Genomic DNA, 25,400 nt, shown 5'->3' with positions numbered 1-25,400 from the left:
TAAAATCATAGGCGTCGTGTGGGTGTCAAGCGGCACCCTTACTGCCTCGTGTGATGAAGACGGATGTTAATATTGTATTTTTTTTATTATTCCATCCCATGAAGAAAAACATAAGGATTCGCTTCAAGCAAACACAGCAAAGGAGAAAGAAAAATCAAGCAAATACAACACAATTCTAAAAAAGATTCATGAAGAGACATGAAATCCGTGTCTCTCTGTTTCCGGAGTATTTGATTGTGCAGCTCAACCCAGCCTTTTATTTTCTAAAAAAAGAAAAGAAAAAGGAGGATAAGAAGAAGAAGAAGAAGAAGAAGGAGAAGGAGAAGAAGAAGAAAGCAGCCAGTCCTCTTTTAAAGACAACCCTTTCGGTGGTGCTATAATAAACCATTTTCCCCGGGCTTTATTGATCAGTCACTCTGAGCTAATGTAATTATCCTCATCAATAGGGGGACTGCAGGGAGAATCATTATGCGGTTGACATTGATAAATGATCAGCCAAATGCGGCCCTTTTCTCCCAGGGACCCCCGCCTCTGACCCGCTCACACAGGCCTACGTAACGTAGTCATAGAAACACCTTATGGCGAGAGGAGAGAAAACTGCTGAAATGTTTAAAAAAAAGGAGGGCAGCACACACACACACACACACACACACACACACACACACACACACACACACACACACACACACACACACACACACAAACCTAAAAACTGTCCCCCAGAGCAAGTCGTTTCGGGAAGAGCCAGCTGCAAAGCGAAGGACACTCAGCCCCTCGTGCGCGTCCATTTTTATAACCACAATCCAGATCAGCAATTTGAAAGAAAAACAGAGCAGAAGCAAAACTTTTCCCTTTTTTTTCCTCCCCAAAGAAAGCCAGCAGACTCACTTCTGCATCTAAAAATACATATTTGCGTCGCACTCTCCCAGATCACACACTTTACAGAAGCTCTACGGAGAGGAGCCAATAACAAGCGTTATTAACATGTTGCGTCTGGAGCGCACACGCGCGCACATATAGTGTTTTCTGCGTGCGCGGACTTTTAATATTGTTGCACGGGCGTCTTTCCCGAGGAACGGGGCCGCATTGTGCAGCAGTGCAGAGGGAATATATTCCTTATTTTATTCGTGCAGCAGCAGCCCGGACTGGCTTTGACAGGGAGGAGATGAAGGGGAGGAGTTGTTTAGCTCGGCTGGATCATCCATCATCCCTGTCACACCGAATCGGCAAAAGGAAAGCAGCAGAGGCAATCTACCTTCTGTCTCATCGGGGGAGAGGGGGGAGGAGGGGGGGGAGGAGGAGGAGGAGGGGGAGAGGAGAGCGGGGAGGAGGGGGAAAAGAAAAGAAAAAAAAAACTATTAATATTAAAATCCTCTCCATCCACAGTAATCCTCACGTTTTCTCTTTTTCATCTGATAATCTCCGCACAAAACGGAGGGCTTCTTCCTTCCGTTTTATCCCCCGGAATAATAGAGCGCCAGAAAAACAAGCACAAAAAGGACTTTTAGGTTTTGAATGGTTGAGGGAGGAAGATGCATCATTAACTAGACTCTGGTGTAAAAGCAATAAATACATTTTCCTCTCCAACCTGGTTAAGGCCTTAACATCCTTCTGAGTGTGTGTGTGTGTGTGTGTGTGTGTGTGTGTGTGTGTGTGTGTGTGTGTGTGTGTGTGTGTGTGTGTGTGTGTGTGTCTGTCAGAGAAACTGTTCAACAAACATGAACGTGCAGGAATTGTATCTGGAATTTCAATAAAACAACGTGCGTCACATTCAAACCAAATGTTAAAAATAACTCGAAGGAAATATTACTCTGACCGTCTGAAGAGAGATTTTTTTGTTTGTTGAATAAACATAAAATGAACCGATATTAGTTTTCAAGATTAAAAATAAAATGTCAGGGCATTGTACTGGAAATATTTAGCGTGTAAAATTGTTTTAAATCACATAAATACGTCGTTGTAATTTTCGTCAATTTCTTTTTGTTTCTTTTTTTTTAACAGGAAATTACTAAATCAACAGTTTAATAAATGCACCCAACGGCCTTCAGCTGCAGGATAAACACACATTAATAGTAATTTACCATAGTTTAGGTTAATTGCAAATGAATAAATAGCTAAATAAAAGATCATGTCATTCAGGCCAGCGTCAGATTTTTCAAACCAGTTGCTGAGAGAAAAAAAAAAAAAAAAAGTCAGAAGGCCACATGAGAATAAAAGCCAAGCATCAAATTCAAATAATAAAATATACACCAACATTAATGTCATTATTATAATTAGTAGTATTATTATTCTAGTGTGCCACGTATGATATTTGTTGTTTTACACAGAGGACTATTAGGAGATATGTGCTGCTCGTAATAAAACATTAAAGAAAAAAAAAAACAGAAGAAAAAATAAGGCCTTGAATCCGGCAAAGCAGAAGTTTAAACATCTGTGAAGGGCAGAAAACTATTTCAGCCGAAGTGATGTTGTCATTCGTGGTTTGAGGCTCTGACTCGGATGGCCGCGGGCAAACACCGGCGAGGAGATAGAGAAGAGAGAGGAGATAGCCCATCAAAGCCTATCTGTGTACTCCTGGGCGCGGCGATGCCACATTCAGCCGACAGGCGGCGCTGCAAAACGGCAAAAAAAAAGGAAAAAGAAGCCAGCCACGGTTCTCACTGCAGGAGCAATTACACCGGGGACAATTCCTGCTCTATTGTCTGAACGCCAGGGAGAGAGTGAAGGGTGAATCCATCTGAACTAAATGAACTTCTTTTCAAACTCAAACCTCTCTTGACATAAGTAATAACATCTCAAATATTATTTACATTTAATTCATTTGCAATTAACAAAATGGGAATGAATGCTCTTCAGAAAAGGTGATTTATTTAAGTTTATTCTGCCTTTTTAGTCCCTCATGTTTTTTGGATTTGCACGTCGCTGCTGACAGTTTATCTTTTGGTCCAAAACGTAGACGTGAAGTTGGTGAATTTGCTTTGTAATTTGCATCCTTCATTTGCATCGTAATGTTATTTATCATTAAGAATAAATAAATAAATTGCCATGGCAACTTATATTTCACCTGTAATTTGTTACTGTCGTTATATGAGGACATTTGATAACTAAACACACCCAGAACACATTTTCTGACTAATATTGATAACAATAAACCAGTTTATCTTATTACTATTAGAATGGAAATGTGGATAACCATCTGTTCATAACACAGTTAATCACGCAAAAATCTAACAAAAATCAAAAATGAAATATTTATTACAGCATTTGTGACTGAACACCTTTTAAACATTACGTCACAGTCCTCATACAAGTATTTAATGTATTTTTGACAAAGCTTAAGGGAGACGGCATCTTATCATCTAGTGAGGAACACGTGCTGAAAAAGGAAGGAATTCATGGACATACAATATCAATGCCACAGCAGATCTGAAACTAGCAAAAACATTCTTTTTCAATTGAGGTAAACACATAGAATATCTAACATGAAACAATTAATAGACTGAACTCTGTACGAAGTTTGTTACAATATTCTCTCAGCTTTTTTTCCCCACCCCACCCCCAAAAAAGCATTGAGTTCATAATTTAAGTTTTTTTTTTTTTTTCCTTTTTTTTCGTTTTAGGTTTTTTGGTGCATCAACCATCAAATGCTTCTCCAGTGCCGCAGAATCAACGTTGTGTCAGTATTGTCCTTATGGCAAGAAGGTTGATCTGCAGAGGAAGAGGCGCCGTAGGATGTTGCTTTTCCACTATTAAGCTTCCTTCAATAGGCTCTTACCAATTAGAGTCCAGGGTACAAAAAAAAAATAATATTAAAATAAAAATGTATAAAACCAACACAATCCAGTGCTTGGGCAATTCAAACAAAGAACTTTTTTTTTCTCCTTTAAAACCTACAGGGCAACATTCATTCATGAACCAAAAAAAAAAAAAAAAAAAGAGAGGGGCATGACAAATGTTCAAACTGAATCTTCTGGAGAGATCCGGTGTCATTTAGCAGCCTTTTCCCATCATGCCCTGTTCTTATGGGGGACAGGACCTGATTGCCCTCTATGGTTTGAGATGTTCCATCTTCTTGTGTTTTTTCTTTTTCTTTTATAGTGCTGTGCTGCGAGACAGTTTCTCCTCCAGGAAGGAGCACACACAGTGTGAGAGAGAAAAGGTTAACCTTTAATTCTAAAACTAGCTCAGGAAACATAAACCATGTGATCAACGAAAAATGCACAAGTTTTAACTTATTTATCTATACTTTTTATACTACAGTAGTTATAACTCTTGGAGTCCTTCTGTTGTTTCTTTTTTAAATCTTCCAGAGTGATTTTATTTTAGAAAGCGTTTGAGCGCGTCACATGAAAGTGTACTGAACATGTTTATGATGGAGTGTGAGTGAGTGTGCGAAAAAAAGTGTGTGTTTTTGAGTGTGTGTGTGCATCTGTCCGTTCTTTGCACACGTGTACGTCAAAACATCCTCTGTTGATCTTTACCAAAAGCCCAAGACTTTACAAAGTGTTCTTGTCAGCTTGGTCCTCCATTTGGATGAAAGTAACAAAATTGACAAGTCTAAAAAAAAAAAAAAAAAAAAAAAAAAAAAAAAAGAAGAATCATCACAGCTCATCTGGAATTCTGTTTCTTTAGTGTCAAATTCTGGTCAAAAGGGTTCGCTTTTATTCTTAAAAATAGTCTCAAAATAGGATTTATTGTGGGCTGCTGCTTTCTTTTTTCTTTTTTTGAACTGTTTTCTTGTAGTAGCTGCTGTTGTCATGGTAGCAAAGTTCCCTTATACTATTGGGCATGGACGTCCAGGCCTTGTCCTCCAGTACTGGGGTCAATGGGAGTGAGCAAAGGGGGTCTCTGTGCAGACATGGCCATTCCTGGGTGCGACGAGGGTCCTCCATGCATCAGCATGGCGTGGTGGGGGTGGTGGTGATGATGATGATGAGGGTGATGGGCGTGGGGGTGGTCGGGCAGGTACGCGTGGAGAGGGGGTCCGTGTCGGAGCTGGGAGGGGTGAGAGGTCATCTGATGAGGGTTGGTGTAAGTAGGTGGAGCCATGCTCATGCCCATAGGACCGCTCTGAGGTACGTACTCCCCTGGTATGCCTGGCAGACCTGAGGGACGGACAGACAGACAGACAGACAGTTAGACATCTCATTTTCTCTCTCTTCTCCATTAACGGGCCTAAATTCAATTCAAACACAACTTCTACAACAAAAGGGCTCCGCGGGTTTTATGACACCGCGTCGGTGACTACAGTGCTTTTAGCCCCGGCAAGTAAAGAGAGGCATTATTGCACCGAGCTATTCTCGGCTATGGTGAGTGGTTTACAATGCCCAATAGCGTTGTGGTCGGGTCTCAGGTTGGAAAATGATCCTCAGTCATCCACAGACACTGCAGTCCTCGAGGATGTGAGGAAAACCAAGCAGCCGTATTGACGTGGAGAAGTGCTAATACTTTTACAAGTGGAACAGCCAATTCCCCAGCTGACTTAAGTGACAAACCGAACAGGCATCCTCTCCGGGGGGACGAGCCGCTCTGAACATATTTGATTTACAACGCCTTAAAGAAGTTATTAAATAATTTAGGTCTCCCGTTAGCTGTAAAGGCTCAACTCCACCCTTTAATGTAAGCATTTTAAAAAACATAGCACTGCTCTCAAATGCGTGGATTCTAGTAGAAAAGGAGGCGCAGAGATAAAGGGCAGGAAGTTAAAAGAGAAGAGAAAGAAAAAGCAGGTGGGGTATATTGACGTCCCTTAAGACGGACTCCACTTCATATGTGTGGAGACCACAGCATGCTGGCATCTCTCATACTGTGACAGGACCCGGGACACAGAGCCGGCTCAGCAGTGCCACTGTTTGGCTTTTCACACGGCCGTTTGTTGAAATCAGAAAGAATAAAGAAAGATGTGTGTGGGGGGTGTTTGCTCCTGGAGCCTGGGACTGGAGTATGGGAACATGGCTGGTCTAAAGGCCTGGACCTTGGGGAGAGGCGAGTGAGAGCAGGGGGTCCCGCTGGAGCCAGGGGGCCTGGGTCTGGGATTGGGTCTGGGCCGACCTGCTTTGGAATGTGAACCCCTGGGGGATTAGAAGCTGTAATAGGAGGGGAGAGGTCGCTGCAAGGTCACTAGGCATGCTCACTCTCTGCATTCCTCCACCTTAGTACACTGCAATTAAGAAATTACACTGGAGGGCCCCGGTGAGGGGAAGAGGCGGAGGACAGAAAGGAGGGAAGGAAGAAGAAAAAAAAAAGAAAGGGGACAGCAAAGGCCAAGATTAATGACCAGTCTCATTGGTTGAAAGCTGTGCCGTTTTATAATACTCCCTTGTCCATGTCAGTTCATTTGAAATGCACATGTTTGTCGGAGCAGGTCTCTTAAAACCTCACTACCGGGGTCATAAAATAAATAAATCAAGCGGGGTGTTGGGGTATGATGGGTGCCCTCACCTCCATATAACCTAGAGCAGCTCCTGTTAAAAGGCCCAGCAGATGTTTTTGACACTGTAAGCTGGTAATCTCCAGTCTTGTAAGCTGCAGTCATTCTGTTAAGTAGATCTGAAACCCCCCCCCCCCCCCCTCCTTTATTAACAAGAGTGGTAAAACCATCTGAAGACAATAACTGAGGACAGACTGGGCCTCTCTCTCTCCCCCTCTCCATCTCCATCTCTGCATGCCTGGCTCCCTGGCTGGCTGTGCACTTCTGTTATGGCACAGCGGTCCTGCTCAATGGCCGGCCATAATTAAGTACCAAATATACCATATTGTGTGGCTGTGTAATCAAATCAGGAGAGGATAATATTCCTCTATATTAAGCTATTAATGTAATTGGTCATGAAGCATAAAGTATGTTACGTAATTAAATAGTCTCAAAATTATATAGCCCTATATTAAGAATTAGCCAACCTGAGCAAATGTTGTCTCTGTGTGGCTGTTTTAGGGAACATTGCTTCCTGATTTTTTCCTTCCCCCCCCCCCCCCCCCCCCGTCCTGCTGCCATTAGCAAAGACAGGAGGGGATGAGAGAAAGTGATCGAGAGACAGAGGGAAAGAGGGAGAGAGAGGGAGAGAGAGAGGACTAGAGGGGTGAAATGATCTCTGTCGGCAGAATTGCCGCTGTGACCCTTTGGAAAATCCAGTCTCCATTTACATATAAAGGGTTCTTTTAATCAAGGTAAGTGTTATTATATTGTGCCTCATTGGGCAAGGGAGTTTAGGTGTTAAAATAAAATCTCTTCTGCCCTGCTGCCTTTGGGATGTGATATGTCTTGATTTTTCAAATGTCAGCAGTGTGGCACTAGCAGGAGGTGGAATGACCAGCTTAATCAGACTGCCGCCATTTAGCTGTATAGGGATTGTGTGTGTGTGTGTGTGTGTGTGTGTGTGTGTGTGTGTGTGTGTGTGTGTGTGTGTGTGTGTGAGAGAGAGAGACTGTATCTGTATGTGTGAAAGAGATCCCCTCCTTTTAGATTCAGCCATGCTTGTGTCTACAACCTTATAAATTTATCTCAATGTCTCCCTGCTCTTGTCTGCGAGTCTCAGGTCAGGCTAGTCCCCCCCTGCCTCCCCCCCTTAAATCGTCTCCCTCCAGTAAAAAATAATCAAAACACACACACTCATTCCTCCCTTTACACAGCTCAAACCAAACCCCCAGTGAAGGATCGGCCATGTCACCCGCGGCCCGTATATCTCGCTCAGGGACCGTAATGTACTGCGGTGTTCCCGTCTTTGCATATAAGATAATTTGGGCATCAATCCTTCCCCAGACAGATTTATGTCACTCGGAGGACAGTTTCACTTCTCCTTCTTTATCGCTTCACTGGAGCCTGCTTAATTTCTCCCCGTCAGCCCCTTCCCCAGGAGATGTTATTTTTTCCCTAAATGTCCAACATTTGCATTGGCTGTCCGGGATGGGGAGAGCGATGGCGCTGTTGTGATAAATAAATTTTGCGCACGCCATGCCAGGTTGTTTCTTCCCCTCCTTCTCCTTGTTGTTGTTCCTGTTGTCTGGCGCCACAAGTCGACGGGTCCTCTCTGTCCCAGGACCCCCCCCTCCCCCCCACCCCAGGTCTTTATTTCATCCTTGGCTACCCCTTAAAGCATCTTGCTAAAACACCCATGCATCCTGGCTCCTAGTTGTTGATGCTAGGGAGTAGAGGGGGGAGGCTTGCTGCAAAATTATGGCCGGGGTAGGAAGGGGTATTGCTGGTGAAATTAAAGGGAATTGTGGGTGGGAAAAAAAAAGACACCCAGCCCCATAGTGTGAAAATAAAAACAAGGAAAAGAGCCCAGTACTTACTTCCCCCTTTTTCTTTGCGTTTTGCTTTACAAGATGGAGGTTACATGTAGTGCCATTGCCCATCCATGCCCATATTCATCCCCATTCCACTCATAGGCCCTAGAAAGAGGAGAGAAATGCCAGAAGAAGGGTCAGCAGGAGTTTGAATCACAGAGAGGTCAGAGGAGAACAGCTTGATAAAGAGGATGAGGTCGGTTAGCGTTAAGATGGAAAATTATTACGGAGGAGGAAGCCAAAGATCATCCCACAAACCCCTTTGTTATGATCAATCGGGATTTTCCCCAGATGTGTTTGATTAGAGAGAAACAACAACAGGCAACAGATAGTTTAGCGAGGCGGACATTCAAAGAGAAGTGTTATCGTGGTTGTGTTGCACTTGTTAGTATTAGGTTAACTGACTCGGGGTCCTGCTCCTTAATCTCATGCTACAGACAAGAGGATCAGTGTTGATCGGCTGTGCGACAACGCGGCGAGGAAACCGGTGTCTGGCGAGGAAACCGGTGTCTGGCGAGGAAAGGCGTGGCGGGCGAACGGAGGTGGACGCACTCACCGGCTGGTCGGATCCCCATGTGTTGCTGACCATCCAGCACGAAGCTGCCCATTGGCTGGCCCTCGGGACTGTATGCTGCTCCTTGGCTCACTGAAGGATCAAGAAGAAAACCTGATTGTAGTCAAAACGTGGACATGAAAAAGGGAGGAGGGGGGGGGAGGGAGGAGGAGGAGGAGGGAGAAGAAGAGAAAACACACCAGACAATCAGCAATTGTCCCAGCTCCAGCCCAAACATACTGAAAGACATTGTGCTCATGTTTGTGGACCGCACTGATTGACGCGTGGCATGCAAACACGCATACAGTAGGTCCCCATGCATGCAAGCACGCACACACACATGCACTCACACACACACACACACACACACACACACACCAGTGTCATTCAAAACTCACAGGAGATTGTTCTCTAAGAAGAAAGCATGCAGTTTGACAGGATGAGGGGAAGAATGTCTGCCATAGGGCAGTTCACCAGTAGTCATCTACTCCTAAACATAACATATAATTACAAGTGAACATTATTGAATATTCTCAACCATTCACCTTGATTATGTGCATTTAGGCGTTTGTATTTGCCTGCTATTAGCCCTAATGAACTAACGCTCTTTGGAGCCGGTAGAAAAACAGTGTATTCCGGTGCTATAACAGTATTATCTTGGATAATCTGTAATTCGGAAAGATTAGGGGGAGCCGTTAGTCACGCTGTTTTTGTAGCGTATTGTTGATTGGCAAACGTCGGTTAGCAGCGAAACAAATATTCCACACAAGAGCGGCTATGATTATATAACTATGGAACGAGTCACCCACGTTTGATAGTGCATCTCATCTTTAATCGCGGCTCATGTTGGTTTTTGAACAATCTCCACCCCGGTGTGTGGGGACTTTTTTTTTTTTAAGACGGGGAGCTTGCTAATCAACAAAAACAGCTTTTCCCTCGCTGAGACAAATTACTTGGCTTCTTTTTGGTAATGCCAAAGTCAATGAAGCTTAGGGTGACTGAATCATTCCATGAGATCACAGAGTGGCGTGTTTACCACCCGGTTGGTGATTTTGTTGTTGTTGTTGTAATCTGACCACAATAGCTACGGAAAATAAATGTGTTATCAATTAACAATATGAAGCTTTCCATAATCTGTTTCGAAGGAAATGAAAATCTCTCCCCGCGTTAAATCACAACATCAGACTGATTTGATCAAGGCATCGTATAAAACTCATTCTCCCTCCTCCTAAGGGCAGTTTTCATGACTGAAAATACATTAAGTGAAACTGTTAAAGCAAAAATTGGACTAAGTAGCTCTGTAGCGGTCTTGACATTTGAAATGTGCTGGATGTCTACTTAATATCAAAATTCAGAACAATGATTCTTTAGGGAATAAAATAAAAACGCAGCAGAAAAAGTGAAGGGAATCTACCGCACTGTAAAAAAAAAAAATGAAAAAAATAAAAACAAAACAGCCTATAAGAGGGGATAAGTCATAAATTGCTGCTAGCATTTCTGGCACTCCTCTTGTGTCCAATTAGTAATTCACAGAGAGAGTGCTAATATACCTCTCTTTCCACTTAGACTGGGAAATCTCCAATTAGAGTCAATCAGCAAACGGCCCGCACCGCTACGGAAAGTATCTCATACAGAAAATGGAAAGGGGATGAAGGGAGGGGAGGAGAGGAGGAGGGAGTAGACAGGGCGGGGGGGTGGTAGGAGATGTAGGGTGCCCCTTAAAAATCTGGGCTCCAGGCATAATGTGCATGCCAGTAAAGGATTTGGAAAGGGTGTCATCATGCTAGGGGAAGAAGGAGAGAGAGAAGCAGCACTACTGCTGCCGCACGTTGGCTTGGGCTGCTTTGAATTTTCTTTACCTGCTCGATTTGACTGGTCAATCATGGGCTGTACTATTCTTCTCCTGGCGTTAATGAACCTGGCAGAGAGAAGGGGGGGGGGAGAAGGGGAAAAAAAACAGAGGAGAAAAACAAACGTTAAATCAACCCCGCATTCACGCACAGAGAGATTCATCACAGGCCACCACAAAGACAAAACAGTTTTGCATGACTTAATGGCGACATTAGCCACCGAGTCCTTGAGAGAAGCGCTCACAACAAAACAGCAACAAACAAAAGGGCAATTGTGCGCTGACTTGGGAACCCAGCGAGGGATACTTTTAATGTTCCTTATGATCTATTCCCCCCTCTTTTAATAAAGCTTTTGATTACGTTCGGTTGCTATAGGCACCGGGGAGACATTCCTCAAGTATTAAGTGCAGCTCGGGCACAGAAGAACCCTCACTGTGGCACATCCCTCTCTCGCCGTCGTTCCTGCAGCCAGTTGCACACGGTAACTTTATATATAGTGTACAGTCTTCCTTCTCCAAAACAACGTTATTCCTGGGGTGTGATCACCCATTGGAATTCAAAGTAAGCTTAAAGTTAGCACACTGCAGGATACAAATGGTTCCTTTCATTACTCCCCACCACTCCACCCCCACCTCCACCCTTCCCCTCTATGGGACCCCCACTCTGGCTGCATTGTAGGGGGTTCTGCTCCCCTTCCAGCTGTCTAGAAATGAGGACCAGGCATGGGCCACTCCGTGCTTTCACAAGGTATTGTTATGTCAGCGAGCCCATCAATTAGGCTGTCTGAAGTTTTATCACCACCACAGCAGCGAATAAGTGCAGCTCCACAAAGCCTCCCCAGCCGGCCTTGCTCCTGTGGCTTTTCCAGCGTGGAGCCGGAGGTCATCTGGAGGTGACTGCCAGCCAGGGGCAACCTTTCTTAACTTGGTATGGAGATGCCGTGGTCCGTGTCAAACACAAGCTGGCCAGTCAGGCTGAGCAAGATCTCCACCTTCCTCTCTTCCTCTCCTTTAAAGTGGGATCTGTGCCCCTCCGTCTTTGTCTCATCCACCTTCCGCATGCTGGAAACGCAGCGTGGACGCGGCGCTGCAGGTACCGACATGTGGTTGATATTAAAGAGGGGTTTCAAATCACGTCGGAGCTGTCCAGCATGGAGTCCTTTGCCGGTTCCAAAAAAGCAAAGGAGAGAGAGCGAGAGAGAGCCCCACAGGCCACCGCCCTCCTCTAACGTACGGGCCACGGCACCATCAGTACGGTAAAGAACTGGTCATTAGAAGGAAGGGAGAGCTGGAACCAATTTGGGCCCCTAATCCCCCATGAAGCCCTGATACCTGCCCTTACCTTCTCCAATGAACTTAAACGCCTGTAATCTGCCCGGCTCAAAGTGACATGGTTAAACGTACAAAATGCACGGTTGGGAAAAAAAAGAGAGACGCGGCGCTCATTTGCCAGGGGGCATCCAGAGTGCAGGTACGCAGGGGTGCCACGGGCCCCCGAGAGGGAAAAAAGATGAAACGCGTCCATACGGGAGGGAGAGCGAGGGAGCTAAAGTGGAGGAAGGGATGTGGGATGCGCCAATGAGAGCCGGATTGGAAATTACATGATTGTAATGCATGACTTGTGATTTAAGGAAGGAATGAGGATTAAGGTTTATTAACTGTGAAAGTAGTTTTTGATAGAACAAAGAGGACAAAGCATTCTTAGATAGCTATGCTGTCAAGTCTGCCTGCAGTGCTTAAGAGAGGAAGACACTTCCAGCATCAAAACCAGCTGAGCAAGTAAACAGTAAGACATTCCTTGTATCTCACTCTCTTCTTTAGGCTCAGAGTGAAAGGCCCGCTGATATATATGTCCTGCGTTCTCCCGTCCTGAACGCACCGAGGGGCTCAAAATCACAACCATGTGCATTCTTACCTATCCTGGGACATAACCATAAACACGTAATATTAGGAATGTTCTTCCCGGGTGCTAAATTTGCTAAACTGTTTCCAGCGGCTGCAGAGGAAAAATATGCTGTCGGATCAAAGTGACGTTTAAAGTCTACGTGTTCATTTAAAAAAACAGCTTCCTCGTATATATTTCCTACTTCTTTCTGGAAACGTATGACATAAAGTAGACAGGAATATGCGTAGCTATCATTGAAAGAGTATTTTTTAATTATAAAAACAGCTCACTGCCGTGTACGCTAACATGTGGATATTCAAATATTTCCCCTCCGAGTTGCTTTCTGCTTCTCGTCAACATTCCCTGTTGGCCAACCACCATCATATCACATGCTCTCTCTCTCACACACACACACACACACACACACACACAACACACACACACACACACACACACACACACACACACACACACACACACACACACACACACACACACACACACACACACACACACACACACACACACACACACACACACACACACACACAATGGCTCTGTTTTTGCACACTAAATAAGTTGCCACAGTAACTGGGAGGCGATGCAGTACACTGAAGGGAGTGGGGTGTGACCAAGGGCCCCTCTCGTGGCCTGAGAGCACCTTTTATCAGTCTGAGTAAAGCCAATTGAGATTATCAGAGCCAGGCCTGATAACACTGTTTTCCCTCGACCCGTGAGCTGCTAATGGTGTGTGCTTAGAACAACACGACCAGGAATCCTCCAGAGATGAAGGCCGGCCAAACCGGGATGGACGGATAGATGGATGGATCCGAGGGACCCCGAGTCCCTGAGAGAGAAGCAGAGGTTGACCACAGGGACTCACAATTCCCAACCACTCGCTAAAACCTGCGTGTGCGCGCTGTAAATCTACACATCGACACCGTGGACATGACCACAACCACCGCCAGTGTGTCTGTAGACTAACCAGAACACAGGAGGCTCACAGGGGACACTCGCTAAAAAAACCTCCAACCCAAAGCCCGTGTTTTATTATCTACATCTGGTGGTCTAGCTTATTATGGCCTGCCTCTGCTCAATGTTAGAGCACAGAAACGCCAACACACACACATGCACACACAGCACCTCTCAGCATGGGAACTCCATGCTGTCTTCAAACAAATAATTAAAGGCAAGGTTAGGGGGTCGTGTGGAGGTCATTCCTTAGGATACAGCTCAGAATGTGTACATTACCCCGGGAGAAAGCAGGCTGGCGGGGGCGGCGCTCCACTGCTGTTTAATGTGGGCGAAATGGTCTCTTTGAGCCAATAAGTCATCGACACATATCAAAAACTACTCGTACGGGCGCTAAGAATGCGTTGGAGCGTGCTTGTGAAAATGGACGCACACGTCAGTCAGCATGTGCGTCGGCGCATTCTTCACATGCTGCCGCCAATTGGCTTACAGTAGCACTTCTCACCGACATACCCCCGAAACGCCGTGTACAAACGCCTGGATACGTGCGGACGCGTATACACGTCCACTGGAAGAGCGACAGCCCGGCTCCGTATAGAGAGTGCTAAGTTTACTGGTGCCCCGGGTGAAGCGGCCACGCAGGTCGCCGAAGAAAACAACAGGCAGATATGAATGATGGAGCCAGGGCAGCGGGAGTCCACTTGACACGGGGTCTCCGCTAGACTGGATCAACACGGCATCCCTGCTTACTAATATCTGCTCACACACACGGGGGGTGGGCACTCTTCAGAGAGTGTCTGCTTAGGTGTTAAATACCCTGGCTAGCATACAATGTTATGCTATACCCAGTGTGTGTGTGTGTGTGTGTGGGTGGAGGGATTAAGCGTAAAGAGGTGGCCAGAGACTCAAGAAGCAACTTAAGGAAGTTGCGTAATCCTAAAACATGCCGTGTGCCTCTATTTTATGAAGTCCCGAGTCCCAATTTACAACCTGTTAATGCATCATCATCATAAAAGAAAGTTGGCAAATGCTATGGAAGGTTACTGATAGTCTGAAGATGAAATCACAGTGCGTGCATTTATGCATTTGTTTAAAATTTTGTTTTTGTCTCGCTTCCTCGTCTCAATCTGTCAGAAAGGCCTCGTTTCTGGTTAACTGACTTGCAGCCACACCTGGTAACTCGCTCCTGTTGTCAGCATTCCTTCACTGAGAAACCGTCATGCCAAACCACCCTACCCTGGAGCACAGCCAACAGAGAGAGGGAGAGAGTGAGAGAGAGAGGGAGAGAGTCTTGCTGCTTGGCTGGCCAATTGCTGCGGAGATCAGGGAGGGGAAACCAGCCAATCAGGAGTAGGGTCACTCGTTTGACGAGTTTGTGATGAAAGAAAGAACCTGAGCCGCAGCCAAAGTGAGGCAGCGCAGAGAAGAAGAGAAAATACTAAACATGTGATTCTCGGCAGAAACCAGCGTCGGGACCGCGCCGAAACGTAGCCCGGTCGAGTGTGCAAATGGAGGAGGCGGCTTTTGAAATTGCGTCGTTGACAGTTTATTGCCTTCACGGCTGACCTGCAAATGCCCATTTCGAGGGCTCATATGCCCGGGACATGGGGGCAAGTTTCCGTTTGTCAGTCAAACTCCTAGTCCCCCCCCCCCCCTCCCTGTCTGTCTTTGCAGGAGGATTAGATGCAACACTATCTGAAAGGAGAACGTGCTGAACTCGATCCCCGATCACTGCTCGCAAACATGACTGTCCTCTGGTTCCTATTAGAGCTCATTGCTTCCATACTTCTGCTTCAGACAGAAATAAAGATTCCAAACCCCCAGCGATTGAGTCACAACTCACTGGAATCAAAGGAGGAAGGGTTCAGTTTGATTCCCCCCCCCTACCCCTCCAAAAAAAGAAAGACAGACAGAAACACTCAGTGTCCTTTTACCAGGAAGTGCATGCAAATTAACCCCATGAGGAGGGTGTGTTTAGTATAAGCAAACACTAATTATGGTCCAGTCAGACAGTGGGGCAGTCTGGGGCTACTGAACCTCCAACACTGATCTACTGTAGTGTCAACAACACTGATTGAATCAGCTCACAGCTTGCCACCAGACTGAACCTACAGTATCTATGGATTTATCATAAACTACGACAACAGGGTTTTTTTTTTTTTTCTCCACGGGCTCCGCTCCTCCAGGATGGAGGACAAATAGTAGGAATGGGGAACGGTACTCAAGATCATCCCTCTGACAGAGTTTCCCCATTTTTCTATCCCTTCTTCCCGTCTTTAAGTTAAAACAGGAGTCCGGAGACATAAGCCGGGCGAACATTACCTCAGCCCCCTGTTTGATTTAGTGCAGATGTGAAGCGGAGCGAGGCAGGATCGTTTTTTAAGGAACGTCAGAGAGGGCCCACGTTTAGGGCAGCCACTGTGTTTACATAGTTTTACCTCTGTCTCTCTCTCTCTCTCTCTCTCTCTCTCATCCACTGTGCCTCCATACCCCCCCCCCCCCCCTCCACACTCTTTTGTCTGCCTCTCAAAGGGGGACTGTTTCACCTCTCCTCCATGGACTTTCACTGACCTGTTTTTCTTTCCCTTTTTATTACTCCACTCATTGCCCTTTTGTGGCATCTACCCCCCCCCCCCCCCCCAGTCCAATATGAGTAACATTTGTATTGCTCTGTCAGTCTAGCTGCAGAAGTCATTCCTCTCTGAAACCTAGGGGAGTACGAGTCATTAAGACTCGAGTGGAAAATCAGACAAAGAATTATATATTTGTGTTGCAAACTGACACGGTTTAACGAGCAGCTAATTAAAATAAATCAATAGCACTGCGGCATGCTCGCTCGCTCCCTGTCTGTCTCTCTCTCTCTCTTCTCGGCTTTTCTGTCGGCAAACCAAAGACGTGGAATACTGCAGTGTGGAGTGCAATGCTATTCCAGTGATGATTTCACCCTCAAAAGCAGGCTCCATCCAGCACCTTTGCATTATGATGACTCACTGGCTCATCACGAAAGAGTGAATCTCTCACAGTCCAACACAAGTTGAATTATAAAGATATACAGTAAAAGTCCCAGAAGTAAGTCTCAAAACTCCAGCAGCAAGGCAAACAACAAAGGAACCAAACATAGACATCTCTCCCTCTATTTACCCTCCCATCTAACACCTTCTCCCCTCTTCCCCCTGTCCAGCGAGGGCATGTCACCCCTGGGCCTTGCAGTCCAGCAGCCTGACCCCTGCATGGCGGGCTGTGCGGCCCCAGCTGCTGACTGTCCGTCAAACACCTCCAGAGCAGCGTTGGGCCAGGAAGACCACGCTTGTTGCCCCTTTGATCCGGCAAGCAGCAGCTGCTGCTCCACACAGCAGCACTTTGTTCCTCTGTCTCCTCACCGCACTCTGTCCTACGGCACAAAAACACCGAATCCAGTGCACAAGTGGAGAGAGAGAAAGGAGAAAAAATGTGGGGGTTATGGAAGAGGAGGAGGAGGGGATAAAAAAAAAAAAAAAAAAAAAAAACGTGCCCGTTTTTTCCCCTCCCTACAACATCAACAAGCTCTGACAACGGCAGCGGGGGTTTTTCTTGGCCCCGACACAGCTCTCAGGCATCTCCTTCTTGACGCTTCGCCCTCCCTTCTCTTTTAAGAGATATGATAGTTATTGTTCAAATCAGCCAGGGTGAATGGAATGGACCGAGGCCAAGCCTGCCCCAGGCGTCAACACACCTGTATGAAAGAGACCTTATTGTAGCAACCCAACGTGGCTAACCTGCCCTAGCTCTACCAGTTTTTTTTTTGTGATGTTTGCAGGAAGGGTGGAATCATCTCGTCTTTCCCTTTCTTTCTCCCGCTCCCAGACGGTCCCCTAATATTTCCCGTCATTAACCTCCCCTTTCCTCTGAGGCTGGCACCTCTGCCCTGGAATGTTTTTACTACCGCTGTTATTTTTGAATATCACCACCAGACAGGGGGATTAAGGGGAAAAAGTTGATCCACATATCCCTTGTTCGCGAGGGCCCCTCTTCTCTTACACTTTGGGCTCCCTCCCTTAAGACAACACCTTATTAACGTGCATAGGTGCACAAAAGGTATGCCCAGGAGCTGAGGGACCAGCAGCAGAAGAAATCATTTGTCAATATTAGCCGCCCCATCAAAGGTTCCAGCTCTTAGCACGTGACGGAGGTCGTCAGCGCTGGAAGTCAGCTTCTCAACTTTTGGGTGCTTCCTGCTTTCATGCAGGGCCAGCGGGGAAACACAGCAGAGATGTGCTGGCAGGCTGGCACACTCACACAGAGGAAGGAGGGGAATAGAAAGAACAAGCACTATCATTAACCCGGCCTACCCACGTGTGCCACCCTCATTGCCCAGATTTCTCTTTTTCCCCATCATGCCCTGCCTGTTGGGCTCCTTTGTGGCGGGCAGGTATAATCTCCGTTTCCATCCACTTCTAACTGCCGTCATACAAATGTGTGACTTTTTTTTCCCCTCCTGCACTTTCCATCTCTACTTCTCTCACTCTCTCTTTGTCTCTTGCTCCATCGTCTTCTGCTCCCTTTCATTCTCAACCCCCCCCCCCGCCTGGTAATCGAGTGAGAGATTCTGCGACACTGTGACTCCCCCCTTATTGTCAGATATCAAACAGGGCGGCTTTGTGGATTACCAGGGGAAGCTGATAATGGCATGATAGAGGCGTGATATTTCAAACAAAATTGAGTGTCAATTGCCTGCATCGTCTAGGCAACACAAGTGTCTGCGCCGCAGCAGCCAGGCAGGAAATAAGGCCAATCTATTTCCTTTGCTTCATATCAAACGTCTCGTCTTCTCCCTCCTTTATAAGACTATAATGGGTTCAGCTCAAAGACACGAAGAGGGGGCCTGCCAAGAGGGGCTTCAACAGTTACTTCCTTACGCAACACACATACATGCTTGGGTACAATTCTGAGCACACACACACACACACACACACTTGCAGACATTAACTCACGCTTCTGAATCTCAAATGCATTAGCAGAAGTCAGAAAGCAGAGCCATTGGGATTTTATGCAAGGTGGATGCCCCCATTTTACTACACCAGCCCAACATATATACACATGCTCTCTCTCTCTCTCTCTCTCTCTCTCTCTCTCTCTCTCGCTGCTGTACTATTAAGCATGAATTTAGGGCAGTGAGAATGCACAGCAGTTTGAACCATTAAAGACCTGACACCCTAACCTAGACTGAGATTCTCCAATGCATGTGTTTAGGTGCCGTTGGAGTCTTTAAGAGCCAGACTACTGGGGGAGTGTCTCTCTCTCTCTCTCTCTATCTTTGTGTTGGGAAGGGATTCTCCCTCCCACTGGGGTGTCATCACGGTCTCATCATTGCGTCTGTGGCGTGTGAGTGACTTGTTTCCACTGAGCACGGTTCCACAGCGTGGCTGAGTAAGTGTGTTTGCACATATAAGTGACCACGAGACTCATCGGTCAAGCGTTGTCAGCTTGCCTCCGACTTCCCTATTGAATAATTAATCTTCAGTTTCGATTGCACATAATCGCTTTGACACACATACACGTGAACGCGGCGGGCGCGCTAACACACACGTCTGAAAGCAGAGTTTAGGCCTAAAAAGCCCCGGCAGCAGGCGAGTGATATAAATAGCTGTTGTTTGTAGAGGGGACTGCTGGCAGAGGCAGCAGTGACACTGTGGAGCGGACCACAGGGACTCTGATGTGCCTGGTGGCCTGGAGCGAGCCCTCTGCCTCTCAGATCCGCTCGACCCCCTACCGTGTGCAGCTTTGACTGGCCTCCTTCATATGTGACAGCCCGAAACAAATATAACAATCTTCGTCGGTGCATCCGCGAATGCAAGCCTGTGAACTGTCACGAGTGATTCTCTCCCTTACAGACGACCCCTTTTCCCAAAATGCTTTATTTTGTAGGTTAAGTGTAACATAATCTAAGGGCTGAGTTTCATAATGATTGATGTATTATTTCAGAAAAAGTTCAACTTTCCAACAAAGAGCAGAGCGGTAATTTTCGGAGACTTGCTATTTCTTTAAATCATACCTGAGAGAAAGCTGCGGAAAAGTCTCGGTATAACAAGAAGATGATAAAGCAGATATGTCTTGGGGGTCTACAGGCAGACGCCGTCAACCCCCACTGGGGAAAAGACACCTCCCTCCCTCCTCTCCCAGTCTCCCAATTGAAACATCATCGTCGATAATGGGAGGAATAAATATTCATAAGGCTGGGAAGAGAGAAACCCCAGATTAAGGTAATGTACTCTTCATTGTTCTCCCCCCTTCCTTTATCCAGCTCTTCCTCTGGATCTCTGTATCTTGTTATGCATGTAATAGTGTTGGCTAATAGTGGCTAATTCCTCCAGCTCCCTCTGATAACTTCATCAAAGCACGTGTGTGTGTTTGTGCGTGCACGGAGAGAGCGCGGCGGTAAAAATTGCACCGCCACGTTTATTTCTCACCTCTGCCAAATTGCTAATTACCGGGTTTGATATCTCCAAGATTCTGGGCCATGGTCCAATTAAGATTGGATTGTTTTTGTGGAGAGGCCCCGTGACTCCCTCCCTCCTCCCCATTTTTTCTGCTTGGCACCAACTCTACTGATATCTCATCCATAACAGGCCTGAACTGGGCTAGAGGATGGCTTAAACAAACAAAGGGCTGTATTGATTTATAGGGTCTTCCATGATGGGCTTATTGGCCTGCGTCTCAAAGCCACACGGGGCACCGGGCCATGAATCACAGCTTCAGAAAACAAACACACGCACAACAGGTAAGGAAACACATTGGAGCATTGTTAAGGATGTCATTATAACTCTCCCTCCCTTTCATGTCCCAAAAACACTCACTCTCATTGTGTCTTAAAGGGGGGGGGGGAGCTTATTTACATGCTCTTGCTGCATATCCAAACATAGAGATAGAGAAGTGTGTAAGAGAGAAAGAGTAAGAGAACGAGCATGCCTGGACAGAGAGAAAATACCTTGTAGGTTCACAGAGTTTAAAAAGCTCAGCCAAAGTAAGAAGGAGCTCCTGTCCAACACACACACACACACACACACACACACACACACACACACACACGCCCTCAAGGCCATTCTGTTACACCTGGTCACCTTTATCCTTTTTAAGTCCCCCCACACCCTCGCCCCCTCCTTCCAACCACATACGCCACGAACCCAACGCATACACAACGTTCAGCAACCCGGAACACATCACCATATAGATACACATAGCAGCACCCTGTAGCTAACACACAGCTCCTCTGGCTATCTCCATCAGCAGATAAAACTAATTATTCCAAATCTACTCTGTCAGGTTGTCTGATCCTCTGGGGCCTCAGTTTAAATCTCTCTCTCTCTCACACACACACCCACCCACACACACACTGCCTCTCTGTCAGTAATACACCATAAAAAGACCGCAAATCTGTGCCAACTGACCTCCAGAGCAAAAACATAAACAGTGTGCCTAGCCATAAAGACACATATAGCCCCATAGCAGCTGAAAAGCATTGGCTTTCTTTTTGAAAACGGACCATTCCAAACAAGACTTGAACTTATATTTTGCTTTAAATGCATCACTCCAACACCAATCAAGTTTTAAAAAAAATGAGCGATCGAGCCTGGTACTCTTGACAAAAAAAATGCCTGACATCATCTAGCATACAACCCAAAGGACTTCTGCATCCATTCAGACCTCTAGTCCCACTGTTGGCACTTGCTGCTGGCACCCATGTCGGGCTTTAGAGCTAAATAACAGGCCAATATCCCGGGCTTTCCAGCTGCATGCCCTGAAAGCCCACGGAGAAACCCTTCGTCCCAATGAGCTCTAAAGGCAAATGGAAGCTAATAAACAGAGACTTGACTGTATAGACTTTGCATTTTATCTTTCAGCAGTTTCCCCTTTTATGGGCCGGGGACCCGTATAACGGGGGGGGGGATGAAGGGAGGGATGAGCACGACGGGAGGACGGCAGGGAGAGAGAGAGAGAGAGGTGGGATGATGGTGGGGATGTTAAGAAAGAAGGCGATGGCGGAAAGAGCAGAAGAATAAGAATGAGGTACAGGTTGGCGGGATGAGACAGAGGAGAACTGGGGTCACAAATCTTCCTGCTATTCTAGTATGTGACATCTTCGCTCGTTTGCGGCTGCTCATTAACAAACAATACTGCTGTGAAATTGGTTTAATGACAAAGTAATAAAATTGCTATTCTGCTCACAGATGGCCTCAGGCACAGGGAGATTCTGGCAGGCTTACTGTGGCTGCCCGCGTGCATTAAGCTGCTTGTTCATGAAAACAGCATCCCACACTTTCTTTCTCACTATCACCAACCTTTTTTTCTTTTTAAGTCCTTTTTCTCTTCTTGCAAATGAAATAAATTAACCTACTTTCCTCCCCTGTATTCTCCTTGAATTCTCCCTATCCCACACTCTCAACCTCCTTGCTCCCCTTCCGAGTTTCTCTCTCTCTCTAGTGTATTATCTCTAGCTCTCTCTCTCTCTGCCGATCGCTCTCCAGTTCTCACCCCTAGTACAGAAATTACCATCTTAAAATAAAAAAAGGGAGACTCGCCCACGCAAACGCAGCTCGACTTCATTTCAGGCACAGAGCCCTTGTTATTAAACGACCCACCAATAAAACCAAGCCGTTGAGGAATAAAAGAGCCAAAAGGAGCAGAGAAGTACAAAGACCTCCCTCCTCCCATCCCTCTCTCTCTCTAATGCTTTCCCTGTAATGCCTCTTTCAGCTCCCTGCCTCCCTATCTCGCCTCGTCTGGCTTCGTTCTCCTTGCATGCCGTCTTTGCTGGGAGAATTCCACAGCCTTGGAGAGTCTTGAGCGTGTAATGGGAAAACAAGTAAAAAAAAAAAGAAAAAAAAAGAACTAGTTTTTGTGCATGATTGCCCGATGGTGCCAATTTCTTTTAAGCAGCACCTGTTTTTCATAACTCCAGACTCCACAGCGAGATGGGCACCCGGCCGCTCCGTGGCCACGGTGGGTGTCCGTGCCATGCTATGACCCAATGTGCCCGCGGTGGCTGATAAAATGAGGAGTGGGCCCCGTTAATCACACTGAGTGTTTCAACAGCGCCGTGTCACACGCGCCGCATATACTGTGACGCACTTCAGCATCAGCTGTTCGAGGCTACCCCGGCTTATCCCTAAAGTGTGTCTAGATTTTGGATCTGTAACAACGGCGGAACAAAATGAATAACAAAATGAAACCTACTCCAACAGGCAGCGTGTTCTGTTTAACTCTGCCAATAATTAAAATATGGTTTCTTCCAAATGTGTCCTCTCCCTCCAAAACAGATAAAACGGGATTATTATTACAGCATCAAGAAAGCAGCCAGATCAAATGAACTTGGAGGGAAGGGGGTGTTGGTAGGGAGGCTGGCACTTGGGATCTGACAACAGAGTCAATTCTGCTAATTAACTGCCAATTAGCGGTCCCTAAATGAGAGGGATCATGATGCCTGTGTTGGCAGAGCCCCGATACTCTCTCTCTCTCTCTTTCAGTCAGACTCACATTTACACTCATGCTTGTGCACGCCAGAGTGATGCACACACACGGCCGCAACCTCTCCACACTCCAGCTGTATATTTAGAAAGCTAGGGGCACAAGATGGCCACTGCTGGGAGTCCCTGGTTGCAGCCAAAATAAGGCCTGACATTTCCATCTGGGTCAAAGTTAGACAGATAACCAGCAACTTCACTCAACTAGCCCACCAGTGTCGCAGAGACCGAGAGAGTAAAAGTAAGAAGTGATGTAGAGGCGAGTGAGGAAAAGGGAAAAGGGACCTCGAAAGCCTCCGTGTGAGATTCATAAGACGAAAATACTTAGAAAGAATGTGGAAAAAAAAGGGGCAGCTGGGCCAGTTTCGTAGCTTTATGTTACATTTGGAAAATATTAGTTATTATTTTGCATTTCATTATGGTCTCGCCCGCCAAACCAGAAGATCATAAAAAAATCATAAAAAATCACAAAAGCCAGTATTTCTGTGTCTCATTGGCCTGGGGAATGGGGGATGGAAAATGCTTCGCTGAGTGGAGGAACAACTTTGGCTTTGGCTTTTCTCTTTCTTGTTGTCAGATACTAATAACAAATGTGCTTGACTGTTAATGGGAATGGGTGACACGCTGTGAAGAGACGGACTGAGCACTCTGGTTTAGAGCTAGCTGAACTAGTTTAGCAGCATGCTGGGAGTTTTTTTTTTTAAAGTATGTTGTTTTTAACTACGCAATCCTTTTGGCTTTTATTTGATTTATTTCAACACCTGTCTTATGGTCACAGACAGAAGTTTTGCTATCGTAGTTTTATGAGCTTATTTTACAGTAGCCTCAAATCGATGGAACTAAACAGCCAGATCGTCATAAATGATGACTAAATGTGGGTTTTGTTTGACGGATGGATTCTCACAGAAAAAAACAAAACAAAAACAATCGATGCACCGTGCCCTGTCCTGAACGAGTGGAGAGATTGAGCTCATTTCATCTCCTCAGTGGGCACAGGCTGCTTGGCGCCGTCGTCTGGCGGATATCCTTCCCTTATCATGTGACCTGTGCTCCGACAGGGGGCAAAGGTTGGCTGCGATCCGCCCCTGTGTCTTAATAACTCACTCATTGTATTCCTTTCTGCCGCTAATTAGAGCCTCTCCCCTGTGTGTGTGTGCATGTGTGTGCGTGTGCGTGTGTGTGTCTATGCATGTATTCCCCTCAGGGCTGTAGAGAGAAGGCAGAGAAGTAAAAATAGAGTGTGGCTTAGTGCCCTCTTTATTGTTATTAGTGCTCCAGTGGCACAGCAGTCAGTCATCATTGATGCCAAGAACTGACACATTCGCTCTCTGCCTCTCTCTCTCTCTCTCTGCCTCTCTCTCTCTCTCTGCCGTGGAAATGACCAACTGGCTGCCTGTGAGATGAGGGAATAATGAGGGGACGATTTCCTTCCTTTTTTTAGATGCTGTTTCTCTCAGTCATCTGTCATCGGGATCATCTCTCAGGCCCATGTAATAACCCTGTGTGCATGTACTGTACGCTTGTGTGTGTGTGTGTGCTGCTGCAGTGGTAAGCAACGGCAGGATTGTTGGTGTGTGTGTGTGTGCGTGCGTTTATGGCAGTACGTGAGGGCATATCGTGCTGGGTCTGACGCTGAGACATGAAAGGATTCGGTCAGGCCCCATTTAGCCCAGACTGATAGCGGGACACCAGGAGCTGCTGAGGCAGGCAAATATACCGCATGATACTGTAAACTGTGAACGCGTTCGCTCGCGCACAGACACCCGAGTCTGCCGTTTCACCTACTCCGCTATCCCAGAACGCCGTGTGTGTGACACGGCCCTCACCTTTTTTCCCCCCTGCAATCTTAAACAAATGCAATTACACGTCGGACCACTCCCCGATTCTGTTAGCGCGACGCCAGTTGTCTCAAAACGTGGCCAGAGCAAACACGCTACCTAATGGTGGACTAATAAGTGTCCGCGGGCGCACTGTACACACATGACATCTCGCAACGTGCACACGCACGACACACACTTTATTAACTGGATAATCGCGTCCTCGTCTGCTCCACACCGGTGCAGTGGGATTGTGGACTTTCACCTGTTTTCCTTTGTTCTTTATGAACATCAGACGTCTAATGGGGTGTGGGGCTACAAACATGTGAGGCTGATACAGACTAGATATAGAGCCAGGTCTCTGTGGGACGGAGACAAAAAGGGTTTCTAGCCGTTTTCTGTGCGTACAGGTGAGCTGCAGGTAAACGTATAGGGAGGTGTCGGTTGGAGGGTTTGGTTTTAGGGAAGGTTTGATGGGGAGAGAGAGCGAAATGCACTGTCTATTGACTATCGCACAGAGCACCCTTGTGCCCTCGCTGGGCTT

At 46.4% G+C, this 25,400-nt stretch overlaps 1 protein-coding gene across 5 annotated transcripts in view; it reads right to left on the bottom strand.

Moving 5' to 3' along the window:
- Positions 1–3,237: 3,237 nt before the first annotated feature.
- Positions 3,238–25,400, bottom strand: part of meis2a (Meis homeobox 2a) — a 77,073-nt gene continuing 54,910 nt past the window's right edge. For 2 of the 5 annotated variants that reach the window (XM_084012723.1, XM_084012724.1), the window contains exons 10-12: positions 10,696–10,754; positions 8,840–8,950; positions 3,238–5,105 (exon numbers count right to left, since the gene is read on the bottom strand). In XM_084012723.1, the coding sequence (XP_083868849.1) occupies positions 4,780–5,105; positions 8,840–8,950; positions 10,696–10,754 (496 nt within the window). In that variant the 3' untranslated portion in view covers positions 3,238–4,779. Of the gene's footprint in view, positions 5,106–8,289; positions 8,389–8,839; positions 8,951–10,695; positions 10,755–25,400 lie in introns of all 5 variants that reach the window. The other 3 variants (XM_084012726.1, XM_084012727.1, XM_084012725.1) reach the window with 3 other exon arrangements.

Source organism: Eutrigla gurnardus (assembly GCF_963514095.1).
Source record: "Eutrigla gurnardus genome assembly, chromosome: 7".
Taxonomy (NCBI): Eukaryota; Metazoa; Chordata; class Actinopteri; order Perciformes; family Triglidae; genus Eutrigla; species Eutrigla gurnardus.
The sequence above is the reverse complement of the archived record's forward strand: the minus strand, read 5'-3'. Positions and strand labels throughout refer to the sequence as shown.